At 42.1% G+C, this 22,853-nt stretch overlaps 1 protein-coding gene across 1 annotated transcript in view; it reads right to left on the bottom strand.

The window, feature by feature from the left end:
- Positions 1 to 22,051, bottom strand: part of LOC137341583 (potassium voltage-gated channel subfamily A member 1-like) — a 38,799-nt gene extending 16,748 nt beyond the window's left edge. Inside the window, exon 1 of the mRNA XM_068004803.1 lies at positions 17,924 to 22,051. Within this exon, the coding sequence (XP_067860904.1) occupies positions 20,195 to 21,649 (1,455 nt within the window). The 5' untranslated portion in view covers positions 21,650 to 22,051 and the 3' untranslated portion in view covers positions 17,924 to 20,194. The remainder of the gene's footprint in view (positions 1 to 17,923) is intronic.
- Between the last annotated feature and the right edge of the window lie 802 nt (positions 22,052 to 22,853).

Raw genomic sequence — 22,853 nt, 5'->3', positions numbered from 1 at the left:
CCCCTGACAATGTCCACTTCTCTTTAAATAGCTCCAGCAATGCAGGAAATTCCACCCAACACTGTGCAAGATCCTAGTGTGAAAAGCCGTTCCCATATCTACTACAGACAGCCTTCACCTTGAAGAAGACAAAACTTCACCAAAAAATGTAATTTTAAGATCACAGCAACAAAACCGCAGTTTAGTATTTTTTAGGGCAGATTTCCCTGCAGAAGGCATAAAGGATCAACTTGGGATCAAATAGAGAAAAATCAGACAGGGATAATGCAGTCCATCCAATTGTCCTGTAGGTGCTGCCCCAGGTGATTCTATATGCCAAGTTCTGTTACAGGAAAATCTGCCCTCATGTCCTTAAATCCTTGTCTTACTAGTCAAGTAGAAAATATCCCTATCTTACCTTATCCTACCAACTAAAAAACCCTAATCCTCAATTTCATCACATCCAGGCTTGACTTTGCACGACCTTCCTCATTGGCCTCCCAAGTTCCACCCTTACATAAACTCCAATTCATCCAAAACTGTGCTGCCCACATCCTGTCCCACACTCTGCCTGGCTCACCCATCGCCCTTGTCCTCACTGTCCTCCACTGCAACCCCCTTCCCCCATCCGCCAACATACTGAATTCAAAATCTTTATCTTGTTTATGAATCTTTCCATGGCCACACTCCTCCTTGCCTCGGCAATCTCCTCCAGTCCTATGTCACAGCTCCTTCCAAATCTGGCCTCCTGTGCATATCCCTCTCCCCCCCACTGCTGCATCTTCACTGCCCGAGCTTTTAACCATCTAATTCCCACACTCTGAACTCATTCCCTAAACTCCTTCACCTTGCCACTTCTCTCTCCACTTTCAAAAGCCTGTTACCTTGATTATAATTTCAGTCATCTCACAAAATGCTTCCCTTATTGTAGGGTATCCATTTCTTGTCCATGAAGTTAAGTGCTGTACAAGTGTCATTTGTTATTGTTATAATAATAATGTTACCTTTTGCAACAGAACCATTGCAGTTGTGATTCATTTAGTCCCTTAGAATGATGAAAACAGAAACAAGCACCTTCCCATCTCACACCTTCAAAGAAATGTCTGCACTCTTTGCACCTTAAACAGGCCTGACTGACTCACAGCTTGAGCACCTTCAATTCAAACAACACCTACAGTTATTTTGAAAGTGTTTACACAGGCTGTGTTGTAAGGGGTTTGGTACGCACCACTATTAGATTACAATCAATACAGATATTAGACACTGAACTGGTGCATTGTATAAAGAGGCTTTCATTGAGAAGCATCCAGCTAAGTGTCCTTGGGCTAGTGCTGACCTCTTAAAGCAGAATGGCTGCACTGAGCTTTTATGGAGAAAATTAATTTTCACATCAACATGTAACATAGGCATCACAGAATAAAGAACTCTAAAAATAAAACATATCTATAAATATAAATTCCAACTGTACAAAAAATTATAAGGAACAGGCTCTGAGTATTATAGCAGGGTACTAAATACAATGAAGCAGGTTTTTCCTGTAATCTGATTCTGTACTGTAACCATAAATATTCTTCTCCAATGACTAATTTTAATCCCTTATTACAATACCGAACCAAAAATTTAAAACTCCAGCTCAAAATCAGCCTTAAATTTTAACAGTGCAGATTATTGTCACAAATTATGGAATGTATTAATTTATTCAAAAGTTTTTTGGTGAAATATTTTTATCTGTGAAATTATATTTTTGTGACAATTATCATTTTTTTTAATCACCTGATTGGGAACAGTTTACAAAATCCAAAAGCTGACTTTCACTTTAACATTTAACCTACCAATCATTTCCTGCAATGATAGTAAGAGATGGGCCATGTGATTTGAGTAAATCTGTGATGGGTGTCGATTGGTTGTCGAGAAAGTCCTTTGATGATTGAGGTTGGTATTAGAGCAATGCCTGTGATGGTTGTCGGTTGGTTTTAGAGCAGGTTTTGTGATGGGTTTCGGTTGGTAGCAGTGCGACGTCTGTAATGGAGCTAAGTATTGCAAATAGTTGAATAAGATTCATCCACACTCAAAACGAGTGCAGAGTTTTTGTGTATTTATTAAATGGTGAACAAGATGCATCTACAGTTAAAAAAGTGCATCAGAATTTTTGTATATTCACTAAATAATTAATAGAACATAAATCTGAGTTAAACTGATTCTGATTATCATCTGTCTGTATTTCGCCCTCTATTTTGATCCAGGCATACTTACTTTGCGACTTTTTCTAATTCAAACATTAATAACTAGGGATTATGAAAAGTTTTGAAAGGATGATTAGTGAATTATTGTTTCCGCTGTTAATGAATCAGTAACAAGGGGGCACAAATTTGAGATTATTACTAGAAAGATGAAGGGGAACGTTAGAAAAAAATCTTTCATACAGAGGGTTATTAGAACATAGAATGGTTTACCACAAGTGACTATTGAGTTAAAAAAGGAATTGATTCAAGTATTTAAAAAGGAATAATATAAAAGGATACAGGAAAGGGGTAGGTAAATGGGAATAGAATAGACAGGTCTAATTGAAGAGGTAGCAGCAGCACAGGCACAATGGGCTGAATGGCCTGCTTCTGTGCTGTAACTTGTAAGATTCTGTCACTGGGAAATTTCTCGGATCTTCTCCCAATCAGTCGCCATGACATCAGCGGAGGGTCAGCGGAAAGCCCGTCTACATGGTGTATCCGGGGTTTCCGCTGATCTTCCACCAAAGTTATGTCAGCCGGTTGGGAGAACCAAGAAAAATCCCGGCATACGATTCTACGACAAAGACTGAATTACCTTCATGCAGTAAAGTGACCTTCAAGCATCCCTAATGTGAGTACACAAAGATACCAATATTATTGTACAGAAGTAATATTTGTATTTGATTAAAGATCTTAGAATGAAGAAACCTCAAGAAAACATTTAGGATACACCTGACCTGATATCATGACAAACCATTCTCTCAATAGCCAACTGCACTTAAATGTGCCTTCTGATCTAGCAAATATTTTAGTCACAATTAATAAATACGGGGAGGTGGAAGGTTTTCACAAAACATGAATCAGAAATGACTTCAATTTTAAATATTCAAATAATTGGAGGGATACATTTTAATTGAAACTCACACCTTAATGTTGGGCTCTTCAAATATTAGTGTATAAAATGCTGATGCATTCATATGAAGTTCTTTCATCCACTATTTTATGTTAATCATTTAAGGAAGTGTGTGCCAATATTGAGAGTTTAATCTCAAGGCATCAATTGTAGTTCCTCAAATTGATTTCAGAGACTTTTTCCTGAAACTCTGTAGGAGGAGATTCTTTGTGAATGAGTTACTTTGCCACAACATTCCAGAACATTCTGTTATAAGGGATCACAGAACAAGGAAGGTCTTGTGGCCCATTGAATCCATTCATTCGGAAAGTCCTTGTGTAATTTGCCCTGCCCCACACGCCAACTTTCAAAAAGACCAAAATTATTGAAAGTCAACTTCCGAATGAAATCCTCCAGGATGCTGGGATATTAATCCAATATTATAAAATACATTATTAAACTACAACTACTTACACTTCCCACAATATTTCACAAAAGGATTGGAGCCATCCTGTTCCACAGAGTACTACCTAAGGTTATCCTCATCCTTTTAACCTTCATTGCCTTTCATAGCCAGATATAAGCCTAGTAATTACTGTTGGTGATACTGGTGCAGATGCCTCATTTTTCCTGCATTCCTCTGTCCGATATTTTAATGGTGGATTAGCCCCCTTAAAAAAACTTAGTATAATCTATTTCCTTTTTAAAGGGTAACCCATGGTGCCACACGTTAGCCAGGAGACTAACAGTAGTAGTAAACAAATAGTACAAGAAAGGTAAACATGTGTAGCTTGATTTTCTGATCCAGATAGAATCCCACCAGTGAGCGCTGACCCTGGCTGATGTCTGGGATCAGCATCATGTACAGGTGGTTTGCGAGCTTCCGGTTGCACCAACACCAGGCGACCTGCCTTAGACGGTGGAGGGAAATCGCTGCGATGTCTGCTGTATCGTAGCACTGCCGGTGGGCCCAACAGTAGAGCAAGATGTTTACATTTTGTTTTAAATCTCCTGCCTTGCCTCTCTTTCTGAGAGCTGATGCAATTCCACCTGCTGGAACAGTCTATGATTCTATTTGACAAGAATTAATTACAGTTGATGGGAATCTATTTCAGTTATCTGTTTAACTGTGGTGAGAAAAAGTCTTCTACCCTTTCTAGCCAGACCCAGCCGTAGGATTTTGGGGACCCACAGTGAAGTTCATCATAAGGTTTCCTCTACCTAGAGCTGCTATAGATCAAATAATAGCAATCATTAATTATGACCATTGTAAAACTTTCTTTAATAACTTTAAACACGGAAAACTTCATTGATATATTGCAGTCAAAGTGACTAAGTCAATATTAATTTATACTTAATATATGTGATTCTTGTATATTCTTAGAATTGTTATGCTCCCTTGCTTTTTAATATTTTCTAATGTATTATACCTTCATGTTGTTTTCCTATTTTTTCCTGCTATGAACAATTAACTTTTTTTTTATTCGTTCATGGGATGTGGGCGTCGCTGGCAAGGCCGGCATTTATTGCCCATCCCTAATTGCCCTCGAGAAGGTGGTGGTGAGCCGCCTTCTTGAACCGCTGCAGTCTGATAAATTCTGTAATTAACTTTCCTCTCCCAAGTCCAGCTAAGATTGGCAACTTCACCAGATGGTGGGGATCAAATATGAGATCTTGGGGTGGTTCTGTCTAGCCTGTCCTTTTGCCAATTTATGTGGTCCTGATTACTTCTGATCTCTTGTATCCCAAATCTCCTATCACTGATCATTTTTCACAGCACTGGTAAACACTACCACTGAATGCAGCCAGCAAAACTACTGCTGCACTTCAGAAAAGCATATGGACAATTTATAGAAGCTCACACAATGTCAGGTGATGTGGAGATGCCGGTGATGGACTTGGGATGACAAATGTAAAGAATCTTAGAACACCAGGTTATAGTCCAACAGTTCTATTTGAAAATCACAAGCTTTCGGAGATTATCTCCTTCGTCAGGTGATTCTTTACAAATGTCAGGTGAGAGGGAGGAAGGGAATGAGAGAAAAGAGAAACAAATGGATGCAAAAAAAACATTTCTTTCAGATCGTGTGTTACTATGGCGGTATTAGAAAGAAAGAAATCTGTGTTGACATGGTGGTTATTGAGAGTAAAATGTGGTTGCACAGGGCAAAATTATAAGATAGATATTTCCATTTTGAAGCAACTAGTTGATCTCCCATTCTTTGCACATGAGGAGTGTAGATCAAGTATAGTCTTCAGGTGAAGCTGGTTTAGAGGGTGGGGGATATGTGGACCAGGGCATGTAAATGTAATTCAGTCACCATTTTAAAGTCATGCATTCTCTTCTAATTTTTATCTCATATATTTTAATTTAATATTATTTATAGTTAAATAGCAAAACTAATGGAAGCAAAGAAGTAGAGTTGGTTGGAGCATAAGACTTTTTCTGCTGTGCAGGCTGAGAAGCTGGGAGGTGTAAAACTACATCACTAACGTGCCACCACTGGCAGAAAGTGTGACAATTACAGTGTGACAAGTTTACATAGGCAGTTTCCATTATAAATGCGCACATAGGAATTTATGTTGATGTAAAACTGGGACACAATTGTGACAGAGAGGTAAGGTTTTATAAACAGAAAGTGTACCCAGCTGTAAACTTTTTAATATATTCTTAATTATGCTGATAGTTCAAGACTGGCATTTAATTTTGACTAGGAGTAACTATTCGGTATTAAATTGATTATCAGCCCTTAAACCTTATAACACACAAAGGTGGGGATAAAGTGATCCCAGCATTGGAACTGCTGCTCCCTTGGTGCACCATGCGCCGGCACACAAATGAGCTAACCTCAAATGATAATGCAAGGGTGGCTCATTTTAATATAATTCTGCCGCTCCAGGTGCATAGCACGTGGCACACTGAGAGTCCCAGGGGAAGGGGGTGGTTAAGGGCTGGAATTTCGGGCGCCAGCAGCCAGTGTAGGACTACTTGTTGCCCATGGAGTGTTAGCATTTTTTTTTAGGGGGGGGTGCGGGGAGTGGAAGCATGGCAGTCGAGGCCTTCTGGCTTTTTAAGCCAAAATGCAGAACAGGAGGCAAACTGGGTCGTTCAGTTGAAAGTTAATGGCAACCCAAGGTTTGTCCTTCAGCACCCGTCGGGAGCAGGCCCTTGGCGACTAGATGCTGCTCAAGCACTTCAGTCACATAATGGGGAGGCCCTTTAATTAAAGATTTTTGTGGCCCAAATGTCAGTTTGTGCAGGGGTTCCAGTGCCCTTCACAGTGGCTGGCCACTGTGGGCTACAATGGGCCCAAGGATTCCATGCTTGATAAGATGGGGCATTCACCATCGCATTGTCACCACCATGATGTTCTGGATTGTCTTTTTTAAAAGTGAGCTTTCTCATTCAATTCTAAATCTTTGTTTATCATCATCAAATTTTAATGTTACTACCACCATACAAAATGTTGACCTGCATGTGGTGAAATGAGTGGCATTTTCTTCTGCCTATCGCTTTAGATTTCTTTGCCAAGCGCCATGCAGCTGTGGAGCTTTCCCATGTGTTTTCTCAAAGCACATGATAGGAAGAGATTTACAAGAAAATAACATATGGGTTCTCATTACCTGAAGGAAGAGTCATTTTTACTGAAAAGCAATATATTCCATTTGACAAGAATATTTCCTGCCCTGCAGCAGGCCAAGATTTATTTCACTTGTGTACTGACCTACTCTTATTTTTCTCTGCCCAATTTTCTCCCTTCTTTCGCTCCTGTATTTAGGGTACTGACTCATGCTGAGGTATAGCTCAACAACCCTCTGGTGCCTTCCTAAGATGTGCATTCCCCATTGTGTAAGCCCATTTAGTAAGTGCCGGCTCACTACTTGACCATGGGGAAATCATGTTCAAAGCCAACCCAGCTCTCACCCAACTTCATACTTCCAGCAAAGATTTATTGAATGAAAATTGGAAAGTGGAAACCTTCGCTAACTTCCCCCTTCCAAGTCCAGATATTCTGAGGACAGTTACAGCTCAGATTGACAACTTCACCAGATGCTGGGGATCAAACATGAGATCTTGGGGTAGTTCTGTGAATTACTATTCTTGATGCAAAATTTCACATGACAGTGCACATAGTGGGAATTTCAACAAGGAGGTTGGTGTGCTTTGCTCAATTTTTCATCCATCCTGGACAAAAATTTGTGTGAGGCACACTCAGCCCCATATCTGAATTCCTAATATGTGCTCCCATTGCATGAAACACTCGCCAGGAGCAATAATTTATAAAAGCTACTCCTTTTCTGGTGTGTATAGCTCAGTACCACACCACACTGCTGCTGCCCAGTGAACCATTGAGGTAACCAATTTCCTTTTTTGTTATCAAGTTCAGATGGAATCCTGATCATTATTGAATAAAGCAGAAATGGGTTACCAGCCAGTAGAATAGGCTTTGTGCCATGTTAGAATCACCCCTGACAAACATTTAACTGGGCCTGCAGTAGCAGGCTTCATTCTGTGCACAGCTCCCTACTCCGGGAACACTGAGGTCACTTATAGCACCTCCACCACGCCCCCAACCGAGACAGGTAAACTCGCAAGACAACAGGGTCAAACTTGATACCTTCTCAGTTTGCACACTTCAGTAGAACAGACACAATACATTTCACCCTCATGTGTTTACTTAACTTTCCGTTAGATATATCTATGCTACTCATCTCAACTACTCCATATGGTAGCGAGTTCCACATTCTAACCACTTTCTGGGTAAAGAAGTTCCTCCTGAATTCCCTATTGGATTTATTGGTGACTCAAAGGGCAATTAGGGAGATCAATGTCCTGGCTGCTGAAAGCACACATCACAGCAACTAGAGTAATTGTTCCTGAAATAGATAGTTGGAACTGCTGCACATAACTCCATATATTTTCAATCCTAAATTGTTTCAAATATCCATCATTTGTGCACAAGATTAAATCTGAGAAAATGTAAAATATGTTAAAATGCAATAGCAGGGCTCTGATAGGACACTTCCTTCCCTGATGTGACAATATATTTTCTTGCAGTCAGAAGTTTTGGATATTGGAGTATTTCTAATGAAATATAGGCCTAGTCATGTTTTAAAATCTGCTCATCTCATGATGCAACATAAGGAAGCACAAAGCCACCTCAATCCCAAAAAGATTGCATGACTACCCAGTAGCCAGTCACCTTTCTTAGTCCTACTACAAGGGAAGCACAAGCTTAGGTTTCGGGCAAGCACAGATTTTAAAAAAACAATCTGACCACAAATCCACAGATCACTGTTAGAGAAATAAGTTTGCAGTTTATTTCAATATTGTGCAGGAAGGTTGTTTCTGACAGTTAATGCAGTGAGTGGATCAGGCATTTAGGTCAAAGTCTCCTCCACAAGAGTATGGCATGCTACTCTTCATTGTCAGTATCCTCTTGTGCTGGCTGTAGATGGGCTTCCTCCTCTACCTCCTCCATATTTAGGCCTCTTTAGATGGCAAAATTGTGGAGCAAACCAGTAGGACTGTAATGCAAGATGGCTCCTGATCTGAAGCACTTTAAGATGCCAATAGACCATTTTATTATCACCCTATTAGTTGCATTGGCCTTGTTGTATCTGCACTCACTTTCTGACTATAGATCGGCAGGAAATTGGCCTCAATAAAAAAAATTAATGAAGATTTTAGACTCCAAAGCTGAACAGGATAGGCTACGGAAGGGTTTCAATATACATGTAACTGCCTCCCTGTTAAACCTTTGGAACCAGTGTTCCTCAGTCGTTGCCAAGCTACTGTGACTGGGTCTGTAATTTATGATGTGTAGCATAACAGTGGGTGCAGACAACATGCTTGTAGCGCCAACTGATATCCCTGGCAAGCCTTCTCTTCTCCTGTCTGTCCTGTTGTTATAGTGGCACCAGCATAATGCTGTAAGCTGATAACAATATCTCTACTTTGATAACTCAGAAGCTTGATTAGCTACCAAGGATTAAAAGAAAAAACCACTACCCCTGACATGATGTGGCAAATCACATCCAGGATTCATAAGCACAATAGGGAATGTGTTTGATAGCAATATACAAGGAACATTTAAACAGTTACATTTAAGAAGTCACCGAGGATAGAGTAATGGTAAATACCTATAACTGCTGTATCCCAACTTACAATGGTCCAGAGCATGGAGTCTATTGAAGGCAGTATTGTCACCTTCAAAGGCCTTTCAAATATGCTAGTCAGAATCAGTATAAGCTCTTCCACCTTTCCTTATCTGAGGCAAGAAGCCAGTACCTGAACCATCTCCAAAGCCCCAAAATACAGTTGTCTTGATTCCCACCATGTGAGTTCCTGGAAGATCTCTAACAGATTTCATATGGGCGAGATCATATGGGAGTGATGCATTAAGAAATTAATTTAGTGTGTTCCCCTTAATTGCCAATAATAACTGAATTTGCATTTCAAATGACCTCATCCTCAGTCTGTATGTGAAAGCACATAACCTACTGAAAAGCTACTTGCCAATTCTATGACCCACAATCACTGGGTGGAAAGCACCTGAAATTGGGAACTCAAGGAAATTCCTGCCGTTAATGGAACGCTGTACGCCGGCAGCAATTTCCAGGCTATGAAGAGAATGAAGAACAAGCAAAACACAGATATTTGTACTTAGTGCTGCTAACTATACTTTGCATGCAATTCACGTTTTTTTGTGAGCTCTAATTTGTAGGCTGAGTTAAATTAAAAGAAGCTAGCTACCATTTGCTCACATTTGTTGGTGAACCACTTACTAATATAACAATTGTACTGACAATAGTTAGTAAAATTATTCTACTTTAACATTTTGTTTCTAATCCCATCCTCTTTTCTCCATTACTTCCTAAGGGCATTGGTTGCCCTCCAGTACTTTGCTTTAGTGGCTGTAACTGTCCAGATTACAGCCCGTGGATTCCTGAGCCCCAGACCCAGTGCAAAATGTCAAACCTAGTTGGCTGCAAACAGGGAACAAATTACATGCACCTCGGTCTCTAGAACTCCCGACTCCTAATTCAGCAATGTTTCAAGGAAACAACAAAATTGGCCAGCAGCCATACATTTTAACATTGGAGCTAATGCATAGGATATTGTGCTAGGAAAATTGAAGCATTTTTTTTGCCCCTTTTAAAAAATTTGTTCATGGGATGTGGGCATTGCTGGCAAGGCCAGCATTTATTGCCCATCCCTAATTGCCCTTGAAAAGGTGGTGGTGAGCTGCCTTCTTACACCACTGCAGTCCGTGTGGTGAAGGTATAGTCCCAAAGATTTGTGTGCAGGATAAAGTTGGCATCCACTAGTTACTAATATGTTTTAACAGTTAGGACAGACGTCTCTTGTATCTTTGAATAAACACCGTTGAGATCCATTTGTGAGCTGTACAAAGCAATTATACCACACTTGGTGGCACCCACAACCGTATCGCACTGGTAAGCCCTTATTCAAGATGGTGATTCAATCATACTAGATTCCCCAATGAGTCTACCAGCAACACAGTACTATCTGTGAAAAAGACAGTCCAAGTCTGTCGCTTACAATGCCCTCCAACACATCACTGATGAAGACATTGAATAGGATGGAAGACAGTGCACAACCTAGCCTCTTTCCAGAAAGAGCTTCAATGAGTCTCTCATCTACCTTTGAACAGATCTTGAAGCTAGAGTACAGAACATGGATAAAATCCAAAGTGCATCTATCTACTTACATAGTTGCGAGCTTCTTCATAAGGGCTGCATGACGTGCTAGGTCAGAAGCTTTACAAACGTTGATCTCATATAAAACCAACAATCTGCCATACACATTCCTCACAAGAGTAAAATCCACCTTGTTCTTTTCAGATTACTTTTCAGGCCTCCAAAGCATCCAATATATTAATGCAACCCAAAAAGTGCTGATTTCAGTGAAATTCCTTGGTTAGTCTTTGGTTTCATTAAGAACTCCCTTTTTGTGAAGCCACAACTGCCCTCTGGAACACTGGTGGTATGCACATCTCAAGCAGAAAGCTAGTCCACCCGTTACATTTTTGGGATTTTAGTGCAGACAGTTTTTCAGGTTCAATGTCTCAGCCCACTCCTGTAGGTGAGCTCTCACTCCCTATGACCTGAAGTGTGCCTTTACCTGTCCAATATCTAGGCAATCTGTAGCAACCCAGGGATCAAATAGAAAACTCTCATTAGTTCCATATTTTGCCTTACTAGTTATATCATGTTCCTCCAATGATTTTCCTTGACGATAGAGAGTAGTAGAATAAACATTTCACTGGAGCGTGGCTTAAACTATAAAGTGCCAAATTGATTTATTACACAGTAAATGGATTGAACAGTACGAATGGCACATTGTAGTTTTATAGTAGTTACTGGTGTAACTTGCCTTCAAAAGATAGAAAAATAACAAACGCCACTTGTGCTATGCTAAACTGCACAAGGTCCTTTACATGAGAAGTTTCTTCCTGACTATCTCTCCAATAGCTTGAGACGGATTACTTAATTTGAATAAGATACACTGAGAAACACTTTTCATAACATTTACTCGGATAAATTAAATTTAAACATGTGCCTCTTAAATTCAAAAAGAACTGCCAGTCAAACATGTACAAGTAAAACCCACAAGATGCCTCTATGTAAATGGAGTGACTTTGACTTTCCCATGCACACCTGACCAGATACAACTAGGGAGATTTTTCACGTCAGCGCACCCAACACATTCCATTAAAATTAATCCCCAGAAAATCATGGGCTGGGGTTGTGCAATTTCCTGATATCCACTCCCGACATTTGCTAGGAGTGCTGAAGCAGAAGATGTGTCTTAACATTTATATTCTGAAGTTACTGTATCAAAATAAGCTGGGCCATTTTGCGTGAGTGAACCTGGATTTTAATCTGAAATATATCATGACAGATATAAATAAAGATAGAAAGAAAAGTTCTTCATTTTTTTTCACACCCCTGCCTCAGAAGGATGGCTTCAGGCTGAAGACACCTCCTGGCACTGATCTCCAAGATCATCAGTGTTTCCCCCACACTTGCCTGGCGCAGGTTCTGCTCTCGAGGCAGTACAAAGAAGGTTCACTCGGTTAATCCCGGGGATGAGGGGGTGGACATATGAGGAGAGGTTGAGTAGATTGGGACTCTACTCATTGGAGTTCAGAAGAATGAGAGGCGATCTTATTGAAACATATAAGATTGTGAAGGGGCTTGATCGGGTGGATGCTGTGAGGATGTTCCCAAGGATGGGTGAAACTAGAACTAGGGGGCATAATCTCAGAATAAGGGGCTGCTCTTTCAAAACTGAGATGAGGGGAAACTTTTTCACTCAGAGGGTGGTAGGTCTGTGGAATTTGCTGCCCCAGGAAGCTGTGGAAGCTACATCATTGAATAAATTTAAAACAGAAATAGACAGTTTCCTAGAAGTAAAGGGAATTAGGGGTTACGGGGAGTGGGCAGGAAATTGGACATGAATTTAGATTTGAGGTTAGGATCAGATCAGCCATGATCTTATTAAATGGCGGAGCAGGCTCGAAGGGTCGATTGGCCTACTCCTGCTCCTATTTCTTATGTTCTTATGTTCTTAGGTTGGCCCCTGGCCTGAGACTGGAAATTGTGGCACTCCCAGAGCTGGACACGAGAACTGGGGCAGAAGGAGGGGTCATAAAAATTCACCTTACAAATATGAATTTTAAGTGCAAACTATATGGATGGTCTGATTACTGAGTGATCCTGCTGATGTCCCAAGAAACTTTAGGTTGGAGAATTTTGTTGGCAGTACTGTAGTGTTCATGTTAGTATCATTGGGCTGTCATTTTCAGAGCATGATTAACTGCTACATTTGTTACCAGCATGGCACTCCGGTGGCTATGAAAGTCAGCATGGCCCTCAGGGTCTTTCCAGGCAAGGATGTGGGTCATCCACTGCATCAGTCAGTTTGCTGTCCACAAATGTATCAAAGATATAACAGATGCTTCATTCCACGGAGCCTGCAATCTCATCACCTTTTCTATCGACTAACAGAGCCAGGCCATCATTGATTGCATGTGTGTGGCTGTTCAGGCCCCTGTACACAATTCTATACCCTTTTTCATAAATGTCCAGTTGGACTGTGATCATAAGACACAGAATAATGCATGTGAATGCATGCTTTTCTGACAGCCCGCACAATACTTTCATATTAAGGCAATCTCTGTGGCCCTGCACTTAAAGGGAAAGGGTGCGGGGAAGTTTGGCTGCCTGGATACCTGAGCTACTTTTTGCAGCCCTGGCTCATGACACCTTTACACCAACCATGTACAATGCCATAATGCTGCCCCAAGTACATGCTCAAACTCAGAAGAACAACTCCTACTGCATCAGTATCCATTTTTCAATCCAGCATCCTTGCAACCTCTGTGAGTGGTACTGAAGGTTTATTACCGATTGGCAACAAATTACACAGTTTTGTGCAATGGATTCTCACCCACTAGATACACATGTCACGTGGAATGCTTATAGCTTTCAAAGAGAGAGAATTTACTTCCTTTCAGTCTGAATAGATTCAAACACAGACACAAAGACAAAAAGGTACTGTTGTAACTCATGGAGTCACAAAGGTCCCATTTTAATCCCTTCAAAAATAGGAGCAACATCAAAGGCCTTGCTTATACTGACTCCTGTAGGTGGATCAGTGATGCATTACCCTGTGTGCCAATGAGACATTTGTTCTTGCAGTAACTAAATTCTCCCAGTATTTATATTGTTGTGTCTCTGAGCTTATGCCAGAATGAAACTTAAACCTAAATGGATACTCTTTGCAAAATGTGTCCAAAAGTCAGAACTTGAAATCAATTTACATTTAATCTTTCACATGGTGAATTAATTCTGGTATTTTCAAAGTATAAACCAAGTAGAAATAAGCCCAATCTATGTTCAGCTCAATTTATAAGGTTTAAATAACAGATAATGTATGATAAGTACTAATAGGCCCAACACAGCTCCATGAGTTCCAATTGCCCACAATGGTTAATTTGATTGTATTATGACTCAGAGAGCTGCCTACATTTGTCATGATATATTCACTTATGAATATCAGAAATATACACAACATATCAGGACTGAGATAGCTGAACAACTGTAGCTGCTGCTGCCTTTATACTGCAGATGCCAAATGTGATTTGTAAGGAAAGAAGAAAAGAATTGCATTTGTGTATCACCTAAATGCATCCTCATGACATTTCAAAATGCTTCTCAACCAATGATTCACTTTAGAAATGTAGTCACCTGTTGTATAGACAAATGCATTGCCTAGTTGTGGACAGCAAGGTGCCACAAATAATTAATCTGGTTTTTTTTGGTGCATTGGCTGAGGGAGCAATATTGGCCAGGATACCAGGAGAACTCCCTACTCTTCTTCAAATAGTGCCATGGAATCTTTTATATCTATCTGAGTGGGCAGACAGGGCCTTGGTCAACATTTCATCTTCCTCAGTATTACACTGAATTGTTAACCTAGAAAAGAGCTTCAACGCACTGATTCAGGGCTGAGAGTGCTACTAACTGAGATCAGCTGATACTTTTAACGGCTTAAAAAAGTTTTCTGCTTTTACAAATTTCTCAGGGTTTGAAGAAGTTAATCGTAAATCTGCACGGGCATGTACAAACATTCTGGGAAAATTGTACATCTCCAAACAAATCTACTGATTATATATTCTCCTGCCACTCTGGCACCACAGGACCAATAATATGATGGCAGGCACCCATTGTAATGATCCACATTGGGTATCAGCTCCTCCTATAATTAGGCACAGAGGCTTGAGGCCTACTCCATGCCCTATGCACTTAACAAAGCAGAAGGGAAGTGCTGTTGGTGCTCAGAGACCATGCATAAAATGTGCACAAGGCTCATTAGGGGCCCAGGATTGAGCAAAATGAGGTCCAGGCCTCATAATGTGTCTGGAGTGCTTCAGCAGTATTCCAATCACTCAGTTCCCATAGCAAACGGGTGCTGTATGGAAGGCCAGAAATGTTTTAATTCCTTTTTTACTTGGACAATCTTGTCCTTCCAATTGTTAGAATCACAGAATGTGAAACAGGTCATTTGGCTTTATCAACTCTGTTGCTGGAGTTTTTTCCACATGATCCACCTAGTCTAATCCCACTCTCCTGCTTGCACCCCATATCTTTTATTATTCCTTTCTTTTATTTTAAAAATATTATAGGCTCTGCTTCAACAACGCTTTGTGATAGAGGCTTCCACAATCCAACCACCTTCTATGTAAAGAATTTTTAAAAATCTTCCCTGTAATTCTTTTTCAGATTATTTTAAATTTGTGGCCTTTTGTTACCATTTCACTAAACCTATCATAATCTTCAAGACCTCTCTGAGGTCACCTCCTAATCTGCTCGGCTCTCGTGAAAAAGACTCTAACTTCTAAAGTACCTCTTCATAACTTAACCCCTTAGCCTGATAATATCCTAGTGAATCTGGGTGGTACTTTTTCCATTGCTTTTATATCTTTCCTATAATGGGGTGTCCTAAACTACACTCAATGCTCCAAAGGTGACCAAATAAAGGTTGTCTACAAGTTCAACATTACCTCTTTGCTTTTGTTGACCCTAAAGGACCATTTCTCTCAGACACCCTACTCTTCCCCACTGCATTCCAAAAAGGTCCTTTCTTTGCAACATGTCAGCAGCCATCTATGTGCAGCTGACACATAGAACACACACACTGAGTACTTTCCCAGTGCATTCCGGGAACTACATTGGAAATAAAATTTACATATTAAAATGTACGTATTAACTTCATATTATAGAGTGAGGTCAGCTCATTTGAGCACAGCCACACAAACCTCAGGAGCAGTAATGCTGCACAGGGACCGCATTATTGGTCCCTTGAGTTATACTACTCGGTCTGCACCACTCTCTACTTAGGCAGAGCTGAACTCTACACACGTGCTATAAAAAACAAAAATGCTAGAAATAAACACCGAGTCTGTCTGCATCTGAAATGAAAAGACAGATTGATATTTTGGGGTAGGTCACTTGTCAGATCTCACACAGAAATGTTAACCTTTCTTTTCTCTTTACAGTTGCTGACTGACCTGTGTATTTCCTGCTTTTATTTCAGATTGGCAGTTCTTTTTATCTGCACATGTGCTCGGTGGCCTTGGAAGCTTGGTGAAACTCTTAATGTCAAACTGCTCACTGGCCTGTTGGTTCCTTACAAATATTGAAAATTTAAAGGCAGTCCACTGACCCACTTGGAATCTTTTAAATGTGCAACTTTCAGTTTAATAAGATGCCTTTGCACTTGTTGCAGTCCACAAACAATGTTAACTTTTTCACACCACCTGCAAACATTATTACACTTGATCAGTGACCTCAAACAAGAATTATACTGCATCGATACAGCAAAAGAACCAAAGGGGAGATGAGGAGAATGTTTTTAATGCAGGGAGTAGTGGAATGCACTGCCTGAAAGGGTGCTAGAAGCAGATTCAATAGTAACTTTCAAAAGGAAATTGGATATATACTTGAAAAGAAAAACATTGCAGGGCTATGAGGAAAGAGCAGGGAGTGGGACTAATTGGATAGCTCTTTCAAAGTGCCAGCACAGGCACGATGGGCTGAATGGCCTCCTTCTGTGCTGTAAGATTCTACAGTACCAGGGAAAAGTCACACACCACACCCAATATAACAGAACTATAAATGTACAATTGGGACAAGTGCTTCCTAAGATGAAGTAGCATTATTTTATCCAGACCTATAACGATGGAACTGCCATTTGCACCTGCTGGTTTAATAAACGATATATCAGTGGAAGTTTGAAAATTTAAATCCGAATCATTTGTGCTTGATCTCTTTGGACTGTTGCCTGTAAAATTATGTTTCCAACCCTGATAAAATCATTGTACAAGAATCCTTATGATGTAGGGGAAATGTCAAGCGTTCGAGTATTCCAGTTTCATTTGGGCACAGTTCCATTGGACATAATCTCAATAAATGAGAAAGGAAATACATAGAATGAACATAGTGTTAAGGAAAGCAAGCCTGCAGCAACACAATCAGATTACTTTTTGCCAACACATCTATCCTCTTCAACTATAAGTTTCTCCGCACATCCGAAACAAAATAACTCCCCATGTGTTTGGGGTTTTCACACGCGAGATGTCAGATGCCAGTAGGGAACGGCAAGCTTCTCACATTAGCCAAGCACCGTCACTTGGTCGATCAGTCTCCTGGTGGCCTGTGGAAGCGGGTTTCACACATACTTGTGAAGGCAGTGGACTCTCTCTCTTTCTCTCACAGACACACACACACAGGATATTGTTAGCATTGTCGTCAGTGGAACAATTGCAGGCAGGGAATGTTCCATATTTACATCTCTCAAAGGACAAAAGGTTATCCATCACCCTCTGCAGAACCGCCCACAGATTTACAATTGCAGTCAGGTGCTGCCTCGTGGTTTGAATTCGATCGCAAATCGGTAACAGCGACATCTCTGTTCACCCGCACTCTGTTTAATTCAATGGACACGAAACGTTTAGAAACGCCGAATATCGCGTCTGAAAAACGATTTCCAATTTTTTTAAAAATCAACATGCGGAAGATATACAGGCAAAAACAATATCCACATCTCCTATTGATGAAATATCCAGCGCAGCACACAAAGACCACAACAGTACAAAATACGTTCCCTTGCGCTGAAATTTCCCCAAACCACTGCAAATTACCTGGTTGATGGTCTATTACAGAAATCTCAATGTATTCGGATGCAAACGATGTCTGTACTGTAATTATAACCATTAAATGTGCTTATACTCACCTTTCACATCCTGCCTCCCACAAAATGGCAATTGCTCTGTATTTAGAGCGAAATCGTGAATTTTCTTCTCTTTCTTTGTGAATCCGGGTTTCCCGATGAGTAGGAATCTGTTTTCTTTCGGTGTGACTTGCTAGGATATTTGGCTGTATCCATTAGTCCTTTTGTTGTACCTCACGGGCTTGCAAACCGGACTTGGGAATTCCAAGGACTCAGTGTCTCATTTGATCGTATCCTGTGATCAGTGAGGGTCACAGAAGGAAATATCAGCAATCACTTCAAATTCCCCAGTCACAAATGTGTGTGACGGTTTAATGCCCTGAGAAAATCAAAGGAACAGTCATTCACCCTTTCTGACAGGGACTTTAGTAACTAATTCCAGTGAGAATTCCCAACTCCTGGCCTTCTAGGAGCTAAGTTGGGGTCCCAGTGCAATGGGTTACTTTGCCTCTCCTTTACCAGGGAGCCGCCCAACTCTGGGTATTGGTCTGATGTGAACGAGATGCGCCAAACCCTGAGTTTGTCTGAAATGCGGTGGCCATCTCCAAGGTAATGTGCCTATTTGGATCGTCATGTGTCGCGACCAAACTAATGATCGGGCCTCGGAACATATACATCAAATATGGATTCTGATATTTGATTTGAAGCCACCCTTATAACTGAAAGAAATCTTTCCTCTGGGTAATTTGCAGCTGCCACATGGAAACACCTTGGCGATTGGTCACTCACATCTTAAATTGCATTCAAATTTGCTTTGACTACTTCAATCCATTTCGGTACGTTGTTAGAAACAGATCCCTTTGGATAGGGAGTAAAATATAACAAATTGAGACAGTCCTGACACAAAAAGAGATCCTATTCCACAGGATACGATCGCTGTGACACACATTTCTAAACACTGCGGCGAGCTTTAGGCTTTTAAAAACACAGCAATGATTCATTTGTGGAACGGTTTTTAAGGACGATGCTGCGGATTAAGTGATGTTTGTCTCCTCCGGCTGTCAGACGAGAGAACAGTCCAGAAAGTTGCCCTGGCAACCGCCGACGCTGTCGCTGTTCTCCCACTTGGAGCCGCTGTCTAGTCGGCGCAATCCTCCCGTCAACACAGCGCTGCTGCTTCAGAGGCGCCTCCGCCGGAGCTCACGCGTGCCCTGTATTTTGCCTCTGTTTCAGGCGGGCGCTTATTTTTTCGGGGGAGAAGGGGAGGGGGAGAGGAGATAACAGTCATTGTCAAATGTGACAGAATTATGGCACAAATGTAAACATAAACCACATGTGCGTTAAGGTAACGGTTCCCATCTCTTCGCCAATGTGAATTCGGATATATTTATATAAAAAAACACAGAATGTCGATGATGATGAAAAGCAAACGACTTTTCTCGTCTTCCCTTATACAGTTCAGAGAGCGGCACAGGGCGAAACGACGTCAAATTGATCCATTTCAGCAAAACTATCGCAATGAAAAGTGCTTGACACGATAATAGGCCAACAAGGGTCAGATAAGTGATGAGAAAAGTCTTCCTGTTTGGTTATTTCCTTCTCGGATTGCAGCACACAGCAACAGCTGTTATCCTTTGGGTTGTAATCTTTACATGTTTTGGTCCTTTTTTTTCCCTATTTGATTGCTGTTTGGTCCCCCCCCCCCCCCCACTCAGATTTTTTTTGCAATCATTTTCCTTTTTTGAAAATTCAAAACCTTCGTCTTTTTCTCCCGAGGCCAGACTCTATCCCCGGCTGGGAGGGTGACGGTGCTCGGAATTCTCCCTCCCCAAGGAGATACACGCTCCCGGGCAGGGGAACCACCCTCCCGCCAATTTTGACCCACCTCCACCCATGAGAAGGTGCCCGGCCATGGTTTGGTACAGGATTGCTGGAAGGATTTGGGGGGGGGGGGGGGGTCGAAGTTGGCCATTTTTTAAAACTCGCTCTTTGCTTCGTTTCCGCTCAATTTAACTGACACACATTGAGGGTTAAACTGTTAATGAAATGCATTAAAACGAGAGCAAAACAAATGGCGGGCAAGTCGCATTAAAGCGCAGCAAATGTCAAATACTAAACATGTTGACAGCAAAGCAAAGAAAAAAGGAAGACTGTTTACAATCTGTCTAGATCTGATTCTGCCACAAATATATTTGTACAAAAATATTTAGCTGCCATGGGTTGGTGACACCAAGTATCAGACGATGTTTATTTTTAATGTGACTTTAAGCACTGGATGGAGAGTTTCTCAGTTTATACTGAATGTTTTTCCCTTGCTCTTTCCCTTCCCTTTGATCATACATCAGTGAACGTTTTCTTGGTTTGGTGATCTGAGGGTCTGGGGTTATAGTTGGGGTACCGGTGATGATCCAGCATCCCTGCATCCACGTTGTCCTCTTGCTCCTGGTACTCGCATTTATCGAGGGACTGGTTGCTGGTTTTGAGATGGCCGAGGGAATCTGGCTGCTGACCGCTGCTGACGTGCATGTACTCAGTCTGGTCTTCGTGCTCGGCCTCCCGGTGGTAGAAGTAGTTGAAGTTGGAGACGATGACGGGCACGGGCAGGGCGATGGTCAGGACCCCGGCGATGGCACACAAGGATCCCACGATCTTTCCTCCGATGGTGACGGGATGCATGTCTCCATAACCCACTGTAGTCATGGTGACCACTGCCCACCAGAAAGCCTCTGGGATGCTGGAGAAGACCGAGTCCGGGTCGTCTGTCTCGGCAAAGTAAACAGCGCTGGAAAACAGGATCACCCCGATGAAGAGGAAGAACACGAGCAAGCCCAGCTCCCTCAAACTGGCGTGCAGGGTTTTCCCTAAGATTTGGAGCCCCTTGGAGTGTCTGGACAGCTTGAAGATCCGGAACACTCGGACAAGCCTGATGACCCTGAGGATCGCCAAGGACATAGCCGGTTGCCCGTTGTTTTGACGATGCGCTAACTCCGTGCACAGGGTGATGAAATAGGGGATGATGGCCACAATGTCAATGATGTTCATGATGTTCTTGAAGAAGCCAGGTTTACTGGGGCAGGAGAAAAATCTCACTAACAATTCAAAGGAGAACCAGACAATGCACAAAGTCTCAATGATGAAGAAGGGGTCGGTGAACAGGTTCACCCTGAAGGTTTCAGTGCCATTGGCAGCGACTTTCGTCAGGTCCAGGTGGGTATGTTCTCTGAATTCAGGCAGGGTCTCTAAACAGAATATGACGATGGAGGTGAGAATGACAAGGACGGAGACTATGGCAATCCCTTTGGCAGGTCCCGAGCTCTCTGGGTACTCGAACAGCAACCAAACTTGACGCTGGTACTCGTTGGTAGGCAAAATACGCTCTTCCTCTTTGATGAAACCTTCCACTTCTCGAAAATTATCGATGGCCTCTTCTCCCAGCTCATAAAATTTGATCTCTTCCAGGAAAATGTCGACAGGCACGTTAACAGGTCTTCTCAACCTCCCTCCCGACTGGTAGAAGTAGAGGATGGCGTCGAAGCTGGGGCGATTCCTATCGAAGAAATACTCGTTTCGAAGAGGATCGAAGTAGCGCATCCTCTTCCTCGGATCGCCGAGCAGAGTGTCGGGGAACTGGGCCAGGGTCCTGAGCTGGGTCTCGAACCTGAGCCCCGAGATGTTGATGACCGTCCTCTCGCAGCATTCCTGCTCCAGCTCCTCGGGCTCGTAGTTGTCCTGAGAGAGCGTGGTCAGCGCCACCGACTCGTCGATATTTTCTTCGGTCACAAGAGTCATCTTGGGCCGGGGCGATCTCTTTCCTCCTCAGGAATGGCTGGGGCCAGGCTGGGTCTCTTTCCGATCTCCCACCTTCCCCAGGGCAGCGCCTCGTATTTTCCTCATCAGCCCCAGACTGTTAATTCTCGCAGTCTGACTCCACACCTTCTCTCTCTCTCTCTCACACACACACAGATGGGCAGGGACTCTACAATCACAGCATTTAAAATAGCTCAGCCCCCCTCACCATCCCCTGTGATGACGTGAAGACGACGTTTCTCGACAACCAGGAGAATCACGTCTGTCTCCCGGCACAAAACCGCCCCTTCCCCAGTTCGCCAAAGCAACAAATCTCACCCACACTGGCAGCAATCGCCCACCGAATTCATACCCCGTGCGAGTTAACATTGAAGGCTCCGCCGCCTCCCCTTTCCCTATTAATGACTGACATTGCTGACAAGGATTTAGTTCCACACCCCCTTCAATTTATATATTCTGTGAAACTCCAGACTGACTTTCTGTGCCAGCTTTCTGTGACTGCCTCTCCTTGTAAGTCAGAATCTCATCATCTCTGAATAGTTACACCACTCAATAGATTTATTGCCAGTGCCCTGTTGCACATTTGACGTGTGTAATTACGGCACGAATTTACAGTCAGTGGTTAGCGCGGCCAAGAGGACGGTCGGTGGGATCTTTTCTTTTTACAAACTAGAAACGTGATCAACGTGTACAGACAGAGGCGCAGTTGCCAAGGACCAGCTATTCATCAACTTACATCATCTCTGTCTGGTGGTGAACTCCGGGTGCACCGTCTCAGGGCCTTAAGTTCACTATCAAACACAGCTTTCAGAAGGAAACTGCGTGAGTTCAGTCATTCGTTCACTGAAAGCACTTATTAAAAAATCTCACCGAAATAAATAAATTGTGTTTGTTTATTCATATGAAAAATGATAGAATGCAACCCTGTGCCTGGACCTCAATGTCTGGACTCCTGCGTTTGTGCGACACACAAACCGCTTTCATGGTGACATGTAAATGCTGAAAGAACTGATATACATGCTGCACTTGAATGGAATCACACGAAGAGGAATGTGGACGGGCCAAAAGGCTGTCTGGGTGCCCTAACATCTCGGTGTTTTCTATGTTCTTCCAAAAGCTCACAACTACCGTAACTAGATGCCCACTGGTGAGGGACCAGCTATGAAATAGCTGACCTCCGGTGAGG

This window comes from Heptranchias perlo, chromosome 24 (assembly GCF_035084215.1).
Source record: "Heptranchias perlo isolate sHepPer1 chromosome 24, sHepPer1.hap1, whole genome shotgun sequence".
NCBI lineage: Eukaryota > Metazoa > Chordata > Chondrichthyes > Hexanchiformes > Hexanchidae > Heptranchias > Heptranchias perlo.
This window is presented reverse-complemented; position numbering and strand designations above follow the sequence as displayed.